General features: G+C 37.3%; 2 protein-coding genes across 2 annotated transcripts; one reads left to right on the top strand and one right to left on the bottom strand.

Annotated features, from left to right (window-relative positions):
* Nucleotides 1-1,825: 1,825 nt before the first annotated feature.
* On the top strand, nucleotides 1,826-17,764 carry LOC112019879 (uncharacterized). Its single transcript, XM_065782025.1, has 8 exons — nucleotides 1,826-2,982; nucleotides 3,073-3,381; nucleotides 3,520-3,803; nucleotides 6,091-7,119; nucleotides 8,186-8,354; nucleotides 10,777-10,934; nucleotides 13,342-13,508; nucleotides 17,390-17,764. The coding sequence occupies exons 1-8, from the start codon at nucleotides 2,220-2,222 to the stop codon at nucleotides 17,463-17,465; spliced, it is 2,955 nt and encodes a 984-aa protein (XP_065638097.1). The 5' UTR covers nucleotides 1,826-2,219; the 3' UTR covers nucleotides 17,466-17,764.
* Nucleotides 15,160-16,822, bottom strand: LOC112038644 (aluminum-activated malate transporter 10). The gene is made up of 5 exons (XM_065782028.1): nucleotides 16,818-16,822; nucleotides 16,043-16,230; nucleotides 15,817-15,935; nucleotides 15,585-15,723; nucleotides 15,160-15,500 (listed from the first exon to the last, which is right to left on the bottom strand). The coding sequence occupies exons 1-5, from the start codon at nucleotides 16,820-16,822 to the stop codon at nucleotides 15,160-15,162; spliced, it is 792 nt and encodes a 263-aa protein (XP_065638100.1).
* Nucleotides 17,765-18,117: the final 353 nt, after the last annotated feature.

Below are 18,117 nucleotides of genomic sequence, written 5' to 3'. Positions count from 1 at the left end.
ACCTCTAAGTTGACTTTGCTTGGCACACCAGTTGAAGCCGAATTTAAATTTGGAACCAAATCTCCACACAGCTGTGATAACGTACCTGATGAATCATTGTTTAAATTTTGAGTTGCATTTTCTCGCGAGATTTCCTCCGTAATATCCGTTACAATTCCTCCAATCTCGAGATTTCCATTTTCGGATTTCCGTCGTTCCAAGGAAGTTTGTGCTTCAGTCATCGTCACCGCCGCCTCTGGTACCTTGCTTTTCTCCTTGTCTTGATCATCAAAACTACCCACTGACGCAGCTCTACGTGGGCTGTCTTGCCTCCGCCGTGGTGGAGATTTACGCCGTCCATTGTCTGCTTTCAACCAATCTCCGTATTGATAGTTAATAGCTTTTTCCGTCTTCGATGCTGAGAAATGTGCCGAGCAATGGCGGATATCATGACCGAGAACCCCACAGAAATGGCATAGCATTGGCATCCTTTCATACTTATACGTGACCCAATGGCGCTTGCCGTCTAATCCCAGCAAAAACCCGCCTCTCCTCAATGGTTTAGATATAGGTAAGGCCACTCTAACTCTCAAGAAGAAATTTTGTTCATCCATGTGCCGTCGGCGCTCCACATCCTCCACCCTTCCCATCTTATTCCCCACCTCCCTCGCCACACTTGGAGACATCATATCAAAAGGCACCCCTCAGATTTGGACCCATAAAGATGCATGCTCTAAAACCACATTGTTTGCACTCATGCCTGTCCTCCACCGAGTGAGCATCAAAAGTTGATTATCGAAAGTCCATGGTCCTCCCTTCAAAATCCTTTCAAGTTCATACTCCGACTGGAACTTAAATTGAAACAGATCATTTCCAACCTCAGAAATCTGCAGTTCCTTTTCAAGCCCCCACGCTCTTCTCAACGTGTTTTTCGCCGCCCTCCTATTAAAAGGCTTGCACGTTAAAAACTTCCCTATCAAGCTCAACACACAACTATCTATCCCCTCCATCCTGCCCTCATCGGATATTTGTATATCCTCTTCCTCTTCAGACGTTAACTTCAGACTACCCATGCTTTCAATCACATCCTCCGCCATAGTCCCTGCTAAACTTACTAAAGAACACAGACACAAACAATGCTATAGAAAAGCAAAAAATAAGAAAATATTATAGAGTTTGGAAAGAGAAGAGAAGGAAAACCCTTGGAAGAAAACCAAGGGAGAGAGGACTCGTTTTCACGAGAGAGAGAGCTCCTACTCGTTTTCACGAGAGAGAGAGCTCCACGGTTTTCAAACTTTTAAACTGTCACTTGAACTAAAACTTCGAGTTTTGTAGTAATTAGACTTGCGTCCGACTGACTAGGTATTTGGAATCAACTGTGGGCTTCAGGTCTAGCAGGGCTGTTCGGTTTGGTCGAGTCATCCAACCAGTTGGATAGCTCTAAGCCAAATATTCGAAAAGTTCTAAAAACTTGTTTGTCTAAAAAAGAAAAAAGAAAAGAAAAAAGTAAGAGGCCGAGGCCTGAACAGCTAAACAAATCCAAAATCTGACAGGTGTTTTCGGAATCTATCTTCTCAGATTTTCTTGGGCTCCAGCCCACTTATTTTTCTTTATTTTTCTATTACCCATAAAGAAAAAAAAGAAAAAGAAAAAGAAGGACATCCTATAATTCCAAGGCGGAGGGAGGAACACGTCTTCCAAGCTTGTGAGTTGGAGCAATGCTGAAAGTTTTTTACTCCATGGATTTTTGTTAGCCACAAAAACAGTTGGCTTTGACCTAAAAAAAAAAGCAAAGAAATTAGAAGACGACAGAACGAACAGTAATAGTACACGTTAGGGTGGGCAGCAGCCAGCCAAACGCAGAGGGCACCCGCGCCATGGAATCATATATAGAATCAACACTCAACCAATCACAACACGCGTTGTGGATCTCCAACGACCCCCCATGCCCCCATGGTACACGATAACGACCCTCATTCTCTCTATATTCAAATATCATTTCTGTTTTTTCTCTCTCCATATTAGGCGGCTCATATTTAAACTTCAAGCAAATTCACCAATTACAAATTTTTGTTTTAATAAAAAAATATCTACACTATTTGTTTCTCTCGTTCAGCCATATATGTATATTTTCCATTTTCAGTTATAAAGTCGTTGTATCAGTATTAGTCCGCCCAACCTGGCCGCTCCTTTTTCTTAGGTGCTGGCTGGGTTAGTTGGTTCCGAAATTTTTTTTGAAAATGGAAGTGAAGTCATGCTTTTTGTGTGAGGCCTTCACAACACCAACAGCCACTTTGGCTGTAAAGCAATACAAACCATTCTTCACCGTTCGTTTTCGTCCAAATCAGAATCAAAATGCATCCATTCACACACCAAAAAAACACCAGTTCCAACAGCTCATTCGAAACTACGGTTCCGAAATCATCATCACTAGTAGCACCACTAGCGAGCCTCCAAGTACCACAAAAAGAAGAACCATCACTCGCAAAAAAACCAAAACCAAGACCAAGACCAAGACCAAATCCAAAACCCTCCTCGAATCACCTGCACCATTAGAGTTAGAAAATAGTACTAAGCAAACGCAGCAGCAACAGCCAGCGATTGAGCAGAAAGTGAAGAGCGTGCGCGGTTTGCACCAGAATGGGGATCCGCTGGGGCGAAGGGACCTTGGTAAGAGCGTAGTGAATTGGATAGGCCAAGGAATGAAAGCCATGGCGTCGGATTTTGCGTTGGCGGAGCTTCAAGGAGAGTTCATGGAGGTGAGGCAAGTAATGGAGCCTGGACTCACTTTCGTGATTCAAGCTCAGCCTTATCTCAATGCAATCCCTATGCCTGTTGGCCTCGAAGCCATTTGCTTGAAAGCTAGCACTCACTATCCGACTCTCTTCGACCATTTCCAGAGAGAGCTTCGCGATGTTCTACAAGAGTCGCAGCGTAAATCGCTGCTGCAGAATTGGCGCGAGTCCGAGTCCTGGAAGCTTCTCAAGGAGCTTGCCAATTCAGGTGATTTGGAGTACAAAGTGTCTCGTTTTAATTTGTTGTTGTGATTCAATTTTGGTTGAGATGTTGTGTGCGTTTTTGTGTTTTTTGCAGCTCAGCATAAGGCGATAGCGAGGAAAGCAGTGCAGGTGAAGAGTGTTCAAGGTGTGTTAGGGATGGAGATGGAGAAGGTTAAGGCTATACAGAGCAGGATTGATGAGTTCACGAGGCGAATGTCAGAGCTACTTCGTATAGAAAGGGATTCTGAATTGGAGTTCACACAGGAGGAATTGGATGCAGTTCCTACACCGGACGATACTCTGGATTCTTCGAAGCCAATCGAGTTTTTGGTTACCCATGGCCAGGCTCAGCAAGAGCTCTGTGATACCCTCTGCAATTTGAATGCAGTCAGCACATCCACAGGTCTGTTAGATTAAACGATTGAATTCACTATTTTCTAATAGTTTAAGCGAATAAAGAGCCTTTTGTAATTGTGTTGAAATTTAGTCTATGATTGCGAGTTTGTTATCTAAGGATGGAAATTGGGTTTTCTGTAAGCAGGATTAGGTGGAATGCATTTGGTGTTGTTCAGGGTTGAGGGGAATCACCGGTTACCACCTACTACGCTCTCTCCTGGAGATATGGTTTGTGTGAGGGAATGTGATAGTAGGGGTGCAGGTGCAACCTCTTGTTTGCAAGGGTTTGTCAACAATCTTGGGGAGGATGGATGTAGCATCAGTGTAGCTTTAGAGTCTCGTCATGGTGATCCCACCTTCTCCAAGCTCTTTGGCAAGACTGTGCGCATAGATCGTATCCATGGATTGGCGGATACGCTCACATATGAGGTACTTCACTAACTAATGGCTCTTTTATAAATTCATCCTTTTTTGTGTATTGTTGCTTATGGCATAAATCTTAAAAGCTAGCCCAAAAGCAATTTGTGTTGCAATACAAAAATTTGGCCCGAAATGATATGCGTTAGCACTTAAATTTTCACCTAGTTTTGAATTAAAAAAAATTCTCACTGCTTTTAGATGGCAGTGTTGAAAGTCTTGTGCAAAGTTTCCAATCTCTACTTTTAGCAGTGAAGGGAATGTTATGGAACTGGGAAGTAGTTGTCTCTTGAAGATCAGTGAAGCTATATGCTTCTTGTTATGCTTGGATTCTTGAGATAATCTTTTCATTAGAACCTATCGGTAATGCTTGGGAACTGAGAAAATGAAGCCTATTATGATTTAAACTTTTTTTTTTTTTGAAATATATGCAATAATAAACTCATTTTTCTTCCCATAAAAAATTTGTTAGTTTAAACCATTGTGCAGAAATTTCATATAATTGGCTCCTTTTTTATACAATGTTTTTTTAGGGTAGCGTTATTACTTTATAATGTGAGTGTGTGACAATTAAGGTTTAAATATATTAAAAATGTCACCTCAAATCTCGCAATAGTGAATGAAAAGATTCCTCACAGGTTTTTGGTAAAACTCTCTTTCCAATGAAACAATTAGAAACATCAACCAACATTTCATGACTTGGGGGGTATATCATATATGTGGAATTAGATAAAGGCATAAGCATACTAAAGCAAGTGGTCTTTGACAGCTGCATCCATACCATCTTCATAAACACATTGTCCAGATGGTCATCAGTATTCACAAGTGAAAAATCAACTTCTTTGTCCACCTGGAAGAAATGATCATTTCCTTGGGATCTTAGGTTACCATTTTCTTTGGTGCTTGTGCAGTCTACTTAAATATTTACTCCCTTGTTATACTATTTTTTTTGGTAGCGCAACTGTGAAGCCTTGATGCTGCTTCAAAAGAATGGTTTACAGAAGAGAAATCCTTCCATTGCTGTTGTGGCTACTCTATTTGGAGACAAGGAAGATGTTGCATGGCTGGAGGAGAATAATTTGGTAGATTGGGCTGAAGGATTGGATGAACAATCAAGGCCTGGAACTTTTGATGATCTCTCTCCTGGAGATATGGTTTGTGTGAGGGAATGTGATAGTAGGGGTGCAGGTGCAACCTCTTGTTTGCAAGGGTTTGTCAACAATCTTGGGGAGGATGGATGTAGCATCAGTGTAGCTTTAGAGTCTCGTCATGGTGATCCCACCTTCTCCAAGCTCTTTGGCAAGACTGTGCGCATAGATCGTATCCATGGATTGGCGGATACGCTCACATATGAGGTACTTCACTAACTAATGGCTCTTTTATAAATTCATCCTTTTTTGTGTATTGTTGCTTATGGCATAAATCTTCAAAGCTAGCCCAAAAGCAATTTGTGTTGCAATACAAAAATTTGGCCCGAAATGATATGTGTTAGCACTTAAATTTTCACCTAGTTTTGAATTAAAAAAAATTCTCACTGCTTTTAGATGGCAGTGTTGAAAGTCTTGTGCAAAGTTTCCAATCTCTACTTTTAGCAGTGAAGGGAATGTTATGGAACTGGGAAGTAGTTGTCTCTTGAAGATCAGTGAAGCTATATGCTTCTTGTTATGCTTGGATTCTTGAGATAATCTTTTCATTAGAACCTATCGGTAATGCTTAAATGGGAACTGAGAAAATGAAGCCTATTATGATTTAACTTTTTTTTTTTGAAATATATGCAATAATAAACTCATTTTTCTTCCCATAAAAAATTTGTTAGTTTAAATCATTGTGCAGAAATTTCATATAATTGGCTCCTTTTTTATACAATGTTTTTTAGGGGAGCATTATTACTTTATAGTGTGAGTGTGTGACAATTAGGGTTTAAATATATTAAAAATGTCACTTCAAATCTCGAAATAGTGAATGAAAAGATTCCTCACAGGTTTTTGGTAAAACTCTCTTTCCAATTAAACAATTAGAAACATCAACCAACATTTCATGACTTGGGGGGTATATCATTTATGTGGAATTAGATAAAGGCATAAGCATACTAAAGCAAGTGGTCTTTGACAGCTGCATCCATAACATCTACGTAAACACATTGTACAGATGGTCATCAGTATTCACAAGTGAAAAATCAACTTCTTTGTCCACCTGGAAGAAATGATCATTTCCTTGGGATCTTAGGTTACCATTTTCTTTGGTGCTTGTGCAGTCTACTTAAATATTTACTCCCTTGTTATACTATTTTTTTTGGTAGCGCAACTGTGAAGCCTTGATGCTGCTTCAAAAGAATGGTTTACAGAAGAGAAATCCTTCCATTGCTGTTGTGGCTACTCTATTTGGAGACAAGGAAGATGTTGCATGGCTGGAGGAGAATAATTTGGTAGATTGGGCTGAAGGATTGGATGAACAATCAAGGCCTGGAACTTTTGATGAATCCCAGCGAAGAACAATTGCCTTAGGTTTGAATAAGAAGCGCCCTTTATTGATAATCCAAGGGCCACCTGGTACTGGAAAGACAGGATTGCTTAAAGAACTTATAGTACTTGCTGTTCAACAAGGTGAAAGGGTGTTTGTAACTGCACCTACAAATGCAGCTGTTGACAACATGGTTGAAAAACTATCAAATATTGGATTGGACATTGTGCGGGTTGGCAATCCAGCACGCATATCTTCAACTGTGGCATCAAAGTCTTTGGGTGAACTTGTGAAATCTAAGCTTTCCAATTTTGTAATGGAGATTGAAAGAAAGAAGTCAGATCTAAGAAAAGACCTTAGACATTGTCTAAAGGATGATTCTTTAGCTGCTGGCATACGTCAGCTTTTAAAACAATTGGGAAAGACAGTGAAGAAGAAGGAAAAGGAGACTGTGAAGGAAGTACTATCTAGTGCTCAAGTAGTGCTTGCCACCAACACTGGAGCAGCTGATCCATTGATTCGAAGGCTAGATACCTTTGACCTGGTTGTTATAGATGAAGCTGGTCAGGCAATTGAACCATCTTGCTGGATCCCGGTGTTGCAGGCAAAGCGCTGTATCCTTGCTGGTGACCAGTGCCAGCTAGCTCCAGTGATTCTATCAAGAAAAGCCTTGGAAGGTGGTCTTGGAGTATCACTGCTGGAGAGAGCTGCAACTTTGCATGATGGAGTTCTTGCCACCAAGTTAACAACACAGTACCGTATGAATGATGCAATTGCCAGTTGGGCATCGAAAGAGATGTATGGTGGATCATTGAAGTCCTCCTCAACTGTCTTTTCTCATCTTCTTGTAGATTCTCCATTTGTTATGGTATTGTACCCATCTCTAATCTTTTACTTATATTTTTATATAATTCTAGGAGGTTTTTTGATTTCTGGGGTATAAAATGCAAATTGAAATGCATCTTAAAGAAAAGAAAAATAGTTATTCTGAGCTTCTTCCAACTAGCCATTATTTGTTATTGTTTTTGACCCCAGAACTGAGAGACAGGCCACAGCACTTAGGTTAAGCCAGAATTCATGTTCTTCAATCTATTATGGTGCACATATTGGTTTCTCAAATGGTGTACTCTTCAATATTAATCAGAGGTTAAGAAAGTATTATCAATAGCTTCTCTGGTAGAGACTTCTGGTTTTTTCCTTGAGAATCCACCTTTCATTTATATGTTTTTGCAGCCTTTGGATTTCACAACTTCTTTCTCTTCTTTCTCCTTTTCTGTTAATTTTATTGATTACTGTGAAATATCTTCAGTGAAACAAATTATATTAGTCTAATGGTTTTTCAATTACTTGACACATATAATGCAATTAATAACAAAGGACATGTTAGTCAACATAAAGAATCACACAGTAAATTTTCAAACCCATATCTGTCCAACTGGTTGAACCAGTAGCTTCTATATCTGATTTCTGTCTTGATTAGTGTAGATTATTGGCTAGTCAGGCTTAAACCCACAACATTCCAGACTGAGCCTCACACTAGCCTATTTTAAGCAATTCATACAGGTCAAAACAATCCTGGTGGCTTGAACCTCCTAGTTCTTCTTGGGATTTATTAAATTGTGGATAACTGAAAATTGAACAAGATTAGTATTTGGCCAGGAATGGGATATATGTGATTACTCTTGGTTGGTCTCCCATCCCTCGAGTCCTGGACAAATACTAGTGCTTTCATCTTGTAGGAATTTTTATATATAATATACGTAGTGATTTAGAATCACAATTATGATCCCATATGGACCATTATCTTCTCAAAGCCATCATTGCTATAGCTATTGTTGATAGAAGGTTTTTATCTTGTCTGTTTTAGTATCATCCTTGTATCTTTTACTTTAAATGTGCCTAGTATCACTAACATTTTCTATACATTTATGCAGCCCACCTGGATAACTCAATGTCCACTGCTGTTGCTTGATACAAGAATGCCGTATGGAAGTTTGTCAGTTGGTTGCGAAGAGCATTTAGATCCAGCTGGCACAGGCTCATTTTACAATGAAGGGGAAGCTGATATTGTTGTGCAACATGTCTATTCTTTGATTTATGCTGGTAAATATTCTTGTCAATTGGGATTAAGTGCTATATATTATTACTCTATTATCTATGTTAACCTAAAACTCAGTTGTATGATGAACCATGCCTGTTAAAGATGAATATTTTATTGAAGCTTTGCATTTCATATGAGAATATTTTACTGAAGTGTTGCATTTCATATGAGAGTATTTTACTGAAGCTTTACGTTTCATATGAGAAGTACTCAAACTTTGCAAATTATCATTTGGAATGCACATATTATATGCATACCTTCTTATTTGATGGCTTAATGAGAAATGAAACTAAGGCTGAAAAGGTAGGTTCAAAATTTGCTCAATTATGTGCACCATTTCAATGTGACCCTTGATGCTAAGGGCTTTGGAATTTACAAGTCCTTACCTTAATTATGATGCATGTATACATTTCAATTTGACTGAGGACTCCTCTCTCTCTCTCTTTCTCTCTCTCTCTCTCATCCAACAATATCTGGAATCCTATTTTGAAAAAGGTGGGAGAACGGTTAGCGAGATGGAAAAAGCTTTACCTATCCAAAGGAGGAAGGGTGACCTTGATCAAGAGTACGCTATCTTCCATTCTGACCTATTTCATGTCTTTGGGTACAATGCCTACTCATGTGGCCCATAAGTTGGAGAAACTGCAGAATGATTTCCTATGGGGAGGTATTGGTGATTCCAAAGTTTTATTTGGTGGATTGGAATGTGGTTTGCTCCCCCATCAAAGGGGGAGCTTTAACTATCAAAAAATTCAGTTCATTAATTCAATCACTTCTTGGGAAGTGGTTATGGAAATTCGGAGTAGAATGGTACCATATTTGGGGGAGATTTTTTTATGAAAAATATGGTGAAGGATGGGGAGGTTGCTCCACGGAGAAGATTTGGGGGTGCACATGTAGTTAGCCAGTGGAAGGGTATACATAATAGGGGATGGGATTCTTTCTCCAAATACTTATGGTTTGAGATATGAGATGGATCTTAAGTCTGGTTCTAGACAACCATTCAGTGTGGGGACGGCTCTGTTAAGGACTTGTTCCAAACCTGTTTGCCTTGGCAGTAGACAAGGAGGATTCAATCTCATTATACCTTGATAACCTACTTGAACAGGGGAAAAGGGGGAAGGGGGGTCAACATTGGAATCTCCAATTCATTAGGCCTTGCCAAGATTGGGAGTTGAAATCGGTTGATATTTTTTTTTAGATTCTTTATGCTAATTGCGTTCCTTGTTGGTCCTGATTGAGTCTTATGGTTATGGATGCCAGTAAAGAAGGAGTGTTTGAGGTTAGATCGTATAATAATAACTTTAGGGGTACTACGTGCCTTTTGTTACCATGGAAGAGCATTTAGATGGCCAAGGTCCCACGGAAGGTGGCATTCTTTGTATGGACTGCAACTCATGGTAAAATCTTGACAATTGATATCCTTTCTGAGAGGTATTTACTAAGAGTTGATTGGTGTTGTAGGTGTAAAAGTAGCAGGAAATCTATTGATCATTTACTTCTCCATTGCTCTATAGCAACAGATATTTGGTCCCATGTCCTCACTTTGTTTGGGTTAACTTGGGTGATGCTTAAATTAGTGTTTGAATTGGTGGAGTGTTGGCAAGGTTATATTCAGCATCATAGACCAGCTAAGTTGTGACAAGCTTTGCTTATATGTGTCATGTGGAATCTATGGCTTGAGAGGAACTAGTGAGTCTTTGATGGAGTGGAGAGTCCTTCTTATGTAATCAAAGAGTGTGTTTTGCAGACTTTCTTTGATTGGATGCATGCCATAGGTGGTGTCCCTTCGATGTCTTTTATTGAATTATTCTCTTTGTTTGTGAGTTGTAGTCTTTGAAAGGGCTTTGTACACATCCTTTTATGTGTAATTCTCTACTCCATTTTTTTGGTAATAAAATTTTCACTTAGACACACACACACACATATAGCTCACTGGTATTAAGCACATATGGATCTAAGGTGTGAAAACAAAAGATTTAATACATAAATTTTCATTGTTAACTCTAGTACTATAACCAACAACACCACTATTACCTCTACTTGATACCATGTAACCTGGTTGACTAACCTGAAATGACACAACCAATGTAGTTTAACTCATGATCATCATTCTTTGTAGAAATCTTCTATCCTGTTTGAGCATCCATCTACCATGCACTTGTAGCAGTTTACATCTGTAATGAGCTTTCAAGTTGTTTCTGTTGTAGCCTCTTTTCAACTTTATGCCTTTCATAGCCCTATATTCCTATCTTATTAGCTAAACTAACACCTGGATCTGCTGATACTGTTGTGGATCTCTGTATTTGTTTTGTAAAGTGTACCTAATCAAGCATTTGTACTGGTTGAATGGTTTTTATGGCTCCCATATGTAATTGTTGAGTAAACAAGGACATTCATATTTATTTTAAATAATTTCTACAGGTGTTAGCCCAGCAGCTATTGCTGTTCAGTCTCCTTATGTAGCTCAGGTAAAACTCCTGAGGGACAGACTTGATGAGCTTCCGGGGGCTGCAGGTATTGAGGTAGCAACCATTGATAGCTTTCAAGGCCGGGAAGCTGATGCAGTAATTATATCAATGGTATGGTTCTTATTTTAGATCTTAGTCACATTTATCTGCCAAATAGTTTAAGCAAATGAACATTATTTTGATGCACCTTCCAGAAACTTTATACTGTATTTTCTATGAGCAGATGCTGCTCAACCTGAGTTTATATTTTGACTCATCATACACATAGATTGTATTGCCAAGTCAGTTTTCTGGTGTTTTAGATCGAGGAATGAACTTTAATGGTAGATAAATCCAAAGCACAATAAAACAATTGTATGTGCTCTAACAACTTATCTTCTCATTGTGCAATTTTTAGATCAACATTTAATTGTAAGAAACCTGCCCATGGAAAAACTACAAATGGATTAAAATGCCACTAGATACTCCTTATGTAACTTTTTGTTGGTCTTATTCATAAAATCCAACTTCTTTACGGAACTTCATTTCATACATTGTCTTTTCTAAGTAAAACTATAAATTTCTAAAACTACCTGTTTAATTTAGGCTAAAGCTAATGAAAAAGGGGTGTTGACTTTTCAAATAAAGTAATGAGTATGTTAGGAAAATTATTATGCCTATTGATAGGCTATATCTTGAGATGTTCCAGAATGTAATAGAGGGCCAACAAAAAGGGATAGTAGGAGTTAGGAGTATAAATAACAAGTTGGTACAATTAATCATTTATCGGTTGAGAAGGTCAAGTGATTAGGGGAGTGGGCTGTAAGGTGGGTTCTTGCCCCTAAAATGCCTAAGTTGCAACTTGAATCTTGTTTTAGGGCTTGAATTATAGAAAGGACAGAGCCAATTTGCTGGACAAAAGTTTTTTTTTTTGGTTCTTAAAAGGGCTGGCTTACTCGTATCAATTGGTTTTCATGGTTGAGTTTATAGAAAGGGATAAGCGTGGTGTGAAGAGGTTGCTTAAAAAGATCTCTAACTTGTATCCCATCTTCCTATATGGATAAGGCCTCATCTACGGCTTTGTATTTGGATACTTTGGATAGGACGACAAAACCACATGGTTCATGTTCTTAAAGCTTGATCATTGTGTAATTGAATTATATAAAGGATGGGGAGGCAAACAGCTGTACGATAGAATTCAATTTTCTCAAAGGATTCAGCTTATACTTATCAAAATGTTTTCATGGTTGGGTTTATAGGAAGGGAAAAGCGGTGGTTGGGTGCTGTTTTCAAGTAATATTGCATTTGCAATTTGTGATGGTAGTCAGGTCCACATGATATATGGTATGGATAGGTTGTTCAAAATGATCTATAACTTGTATCTCATTGCTATGGATAAAGACTTCATCTATAGCTGTGTTTGGATACTTTGGGAGCTAAAGCCAGCTGCTTCTCTTTCCTATATATTGTATCAACACCAGTGTACAGGTAGTGGAGGGGATAGAATGTGTTTTAGGTTGAGGTGAAAAGGTTCTGTTGATGTCCCTTCTTATTAGGGTCTTGTGTGAGTCTTCTGATTGTATGGCAGGTTACAGCACCTTGAAAGTCACTTATTTACTTTTTTTTTTTTTTTTCCTTTTTTGTTTGTTTGTTTGGACTGCAACCTTATGAATATTTTGATGGTTGGAATCTTATTAAGAGCAATATAATAACTGTGGATTGGTTTTGTTTGTTCTAAAACAGTAAGATAGTTGATCTCCCATTATGATATCATTCAATTACTAGAGATCTTTGGTCATTGGTGTTCTCTCTTTATGGATTGGTGAGGTCTCTCATGATGATAATGTCTCTAGTAAGTCTTACTTTTCAAAAAGATATAATGTAAAAAGTGTATCATGTGACTTTAGTTTCATTTGATTTTTATTCCATTTATAGTTTCCGATGATATTTACTTGGCATGTTTTAAAATAAGAAGAGGATAGGCATTGGCAGCATCATATACACCATGTTTAATTGCAATCTCTCTCATTATGTCATGTCCTTTATAAATTAGCAATATTTTGGTGACAGTAATTACAATTCAATTGATCTACACTTGATTGGTAGATTTTATTTAATTATACATGGGTGTAATGGAATTTGAAACCTATGATGATAATGAATCATTGATGCATACATTAGATAACCAGGGGCCTTTAGCTGATTACTTTGACCAGTCTTCTCGTCATTAATCTTATGCAAATGTCTTAATACCATGTGAAAGGCATGCTACGTTTCACCAATGCTCCTAAGTTGGGTCTGGTTTGTAATTGTGTAATCTATTTATAACCTCACCGGTCAGTACAATTCTCGTGAATTGACTCATAGATGGTTTTAAATTCAAATGACTCCTAGTTAGTGATGATTACTTCAATCTTTTAAAATTGTAGAATCTTAGTAGTACCAAAATCTATGACCAACTTTGGCTATTGAAATATTTTCATCTACTCATGTTTTTATTACCTAATGATGTATGATGCTTGTTTCCGTTCTGTATTAGGTGCGGTCAAACACTTTAGGAGCTGTTGGATTCCTTGGGGACAGTAGGCGAATGAATGTTGCCATAACTAGGGCACGCAAACATGTGGCAGTTGTGTGTGATAGCTCAACAATATGCCACAACCCCTTCCTGGCAAGGCTGCTGCGTCATATCCGCTATTTTGGTAGGTGAAGCATGCAGAGCCTGATAGTTTTGGGGGATCTGGGCTTGGCATGAATCCAATGCTGCCCTCCATTAGTTAACACTGCACGGGTGGAATGACTACATATTTCTTTCTTATTCCTTCAATTGATGATTATTTGGAAGCACAACTGTTATGAAGATGCTTGTTCTCTTTTCCTATCAGCATCTGCTTCCACATAAATTCATGTACAGCAGGCCTTCTATTTGGTCAACAGCAAAAGCATTATAGTAATTGCATAAGTATCCTGTATCCATTGATTAGATTTGTATATAAACAACACACATTTAGAATTCCTAACTTGTATAAAATTTGAATGCATCAAATATTAGTGAAGAGAATGGTTACAGTTTTAATTAATTTTTTTACTCTGAAATTTCTACTGGCCCCAACAGATTACCTTGAGTGGTGGTTCTATTGTACTAGGTTCTCCTTAGATATGTTCGCCAATTGATAACTGCTGCTGCCATGAGTTTTAATATTTGCCGATGATTTTTGCAATTGATTTTGTCTGCTTTTTTGCTTCTGCTTTTGCCATGATTGTAATTTATGCTTCATTTTTGGTAGTCTGTGGGTTGCTTTGTTCTTAATATTGATAGTGTATACTGTAGAGATTCATATGTTAGGAATCATGATGAGTTACACTGATATTGCTATTATAATATTACAAAGAATTCCTTTTAGTTTTTAATGAAAATGATTTGAGAAGTTCAATATAGGAGATTTGATGAATGGCCATGTCATCCATGATAATAATAATAATCTATATCTATATTTATATCTATATATTACTAAAAGTTGAAGCGTAGCATTTAATGTTGCTACGCTTCACATTGAGCCATGTTAGCAGCCATGTCATTTCTATTCTATTTTCTGAATTTTTAATTCAATTTCAAAATAATTTTACCAATTTTAAAATGCTAATAAAACTAAAATTATTTTCAGCCCTATTTCTACTTTAAAGTCCACTTCTTATACATTTAAATCCATTATACAACCCAAGCCCAAAACCTTTTCAACTAACTCCTTTTGTCAAACCTGATTGCTTTTCACAATTACAACTTATTTTATTCCCTTCTGTTACACTGATTCAAATTCCAGTCTACCACGTTTTGTTTCATCGTTTCAGGTTTAGTTCCTTCCCCTTCCCCACCTTTTGATTCTCACGGTTTCAGCTTTTGTTCTATCATTTCACTCACGGAGTCACAGTTTCATCTTCCTGCTCTACAGTTTCAACTTCTGTTTTGGCTTTTAATGGTAGCCTCTCTGTCTTCCTTCCTCTCCTCACATCTATATAAATACTGATGCAAGCTAGGTGGTTCAATTGAGGTGAGGTATCCCTACATCTTTGTGCTTTATTCTTTTGCTTGATGGTTTTTTTTTTCCCCCCTTTCTACGTTTGTTTCTGCCTATTTTTTGCTGTGATGTGGATGATTGTTATGTTACATTTACTTTCTAAATCATTTTTGTTAGGGTGTTGAATTTGTTACTGCTGGGTTATTTAATTGGAGCACTGCTTCTTTTGGGTATGTTCATTCGGAGTTTTTTTGGGGATTTTCTAGGTTGTGAAAACCTAGAAATAGTGTGACAATCATGTAGCTATATTGAATCTATATATTAAATCTGTCACCTTTTAGTTAATGAGACAAAAGCTCATCAAATGGCTGTCCTATGTATGTGTCAAATGGGGGAGTTTTTGTGTAGTGGCTTTGCTGATAAGAGTATTGATATATGGAAAAGAGATTGGGAGCTTGTAGTGTTGACACCGTGGGTCCAATGAAAGAATTGGGAAGAGAGTTCAAGGAATCTTGAAGTTTTTGTACAGCTAAGTTCATCTCTCCAATTAATAAATCTATCTTTGATGATTTGGTGAGAGTTTTCATTGTAATGACCAATTCTTTCAGGACCTTTGAAGAATTGGTGCTCAATACCATGCATACATCGCTGAGATGTTTCTTTAGATAGTCTGGTGCTTGTGGCCAAGCAAAAATATTGGAATTAGTGTTACAAGAAATTTAAGTAAACAAAGTATGATGCATAAAACCAAAGTGTTTTACCTGAATTTTTGAGTTTATGCAACTGTTGAGAGCCTCACTGCAATAAGCACACTTACGCATTGATGTGCCAATCTTGAGGTACTGTTTCCATGGTTGTCGAAAGTTGAATCTGCCATGTGCAGGTTCCCATCTTGCAAGATTGGCCTGTACAATTGAATTATAAAATTTAACAAACTAAGTACTCAATAGTTATCTTATTGCTAGCAAATTGACCCACTAGGATAGTTAGCAGCCTACCATGACTTCTTCAGTTGCCTTAGAATTAAGCACACATTTGAAGCCTTGCATTCTCTTACTAGGATCTTCCTCATTGTCAAGCTTAGTTTTATCATCTTTGAAGTATTTGTCGACACATCCTGAATTTCAAGTTGACAAAGTGTTTTATGTATAATTTGGTTATGCTTGAATAAGGAGAATTAATTATATATTGAGTGTTCAATCAATGATCTTTGTTCATGCATACCGTCCAGGGAGTTAGCAAGTTTTTCCAGGTTACGGACAATCAAATCATGAAGCCCACTGCTAGCCCAAATGGGACAAAAGACCATGGTTATAAAAATGCATAAAGAGGTCCCAATGGCAATTGTTGACAATCTATGGTACGCCATCTCAAACAATTTGTCCACTCGGTAGCCAGAAACCGTAACTAAGCTGCCATAAATATTTGGAGTCAAAATGTTTGCATCACCTTTGTGATTGTGGGATTAGAGTTTTCATTTTGTTGTTTGTCTCCACTTCTATCAAGTGTTTTGTGTTAGTGTAGATTGGTACCCAGGGTAATTGGATTAAAGTTTTTACTTTGTTGTCTATCATCCCTATGTAGCCATATATCTCCATCAAAGTCCTTCAAACGGTGCCTTGAGTAGTAAAATGTCTGTCTAAGTCATTTTTAGCCTTGAGATGTATCCCAAATTATTTATCGAGTTGTTTGGAAAATTCTTTCGATCTTTTGCGGTATTTTTTCCTAATGGGTACGTCCTAAACTATTGTAGGTGCGATATTTTCCTCAAATTGAGAAGTTTTAATTAACTGTAACCTTTTTTTTATTTTTTATTTTTTATTTATTTTTTATTTTTTTTAAATCTATGCCTCTTATGTAATGTCACTACTATTTAAGCAAAGTGAACTAAGGAAAAAAAAATCAACATTGAGATCAATCTCTAGGACATTTTTCAGCAAGCATGCCGATGCCTTAGAACATAGTTAATTAATTATTTCTTGAATGTAGCCTTATATACCTCATTAAGTTCAATAATTTAGTTGATTCTTAAAAAAGTTCAGTAATTTAGTCTTCTTGTGAGGTCCACTTTGTGAAATAATTGCTACCAGAGGCCAAGCTTCAAAACATAGTTATATACATAATACATTTCAAATTACAAAAAACAAAACTGGTATTGCTTTGGGTTTTTTGTCTATTGATCTCATTCAAAAGGAAAGTGTTAACTACAATTATAGCAGTTGGGAATATCAATTGTGGAGCAATAGGTTATTAAATGAATTTTTGACCCAAATTCACATACTTGATTAAAATTTCAGACTATTTAATTACACCATATACAAAGGGGGATCAAAATAGGCAGTGGAAGGTTTTAACATAAAGTGAAAGAGTAAAAACAAAGGTAGATAAAAAGTAAAAACGGAGGGAGATCAAAAAAAATGAGGTTGGTCTAAAAAACTATTTTAGTTTAAGTTTTTGGGTTAAGTCTTACCTTGTGATATTTTAATTTTTAACAGAACCGCATAAAGACAAGAATCTCCAAATAGTCTTAGAAAAATGGTCTTCATGATACTGGTATGAATATTTTGGTAGGGTGAAGCATGCAGAGCCTGATAGTTTTGGGGGATCTGGGCTTGGCATGAATCCAATGCTGCCCTCCATTAGTTAACACTGCACGGGTGGAATGACTACATATTTCTTTCTTATTCCTTCAATTGATGATTATTTGGAAGCACAACTGTTATGAAGATGCTTGTTCTCTTTTCCTATCAGCATCTGCTTCCACATAAATTCATGTACAGCAGGCCTTCTATTTGGTCAACAGCAAAAGCATTATAGTAATTGCATAAGTATCCTGTATCCATTGATTAGATTTGTATATAAACAACACACATTTAGAATTCCTAACTTGTATAAAATTTGAATGCATCAAATATTAGTCAAGAGAATTGTTACAGTTTTAATTAATTTTTTACTCTGAAATTTCTACTGGCCCCAACAGATTACCTTGAGTGGTGGTTCTATTGTACTAGGTTCTCCTTAGATATGTTCGCCAATTGATAACTGCTGCTGCCATGAGTTTTAATATTTGCCGATGATTTTTACAATTGATTTTGCCTGCTTTTTTGCTTCTGCTTTTGCCATGATTGTAATTTATGCTTCAGTTTTGGTAGTCTGTGGGTTGCTTTGTTCTTAATATTGATAGTGTATACTGTAGAGATCATATGTTAGGAATCATGATGAGTTACACTGATATTGCTATTATAATATTACAAAGAATTCCTTTTAGTTTTTAATGAAGATGATTTGAGAAGTTCAAT

The sequence above is a fragment of the Quercus suber genome, unplaced genomic scaffold (genome assembly GCF_002906115.3).
Source record: "Quercus suber isolate HL8 unplaced genomic scaffold, Cork oak 2.0 scaffold_286, whole genome shotgun sequence".
NCBI lineage: Eukaryota > Viridiplantae > Streptophyta > Magnoliopsida > Fagales > Fagaceae > Quercus > Quercus suber.
Note: the sequence above shows the minus strand (reverse complement) of the source record. Positions and strands in the feature narration are given on the sequence as shown.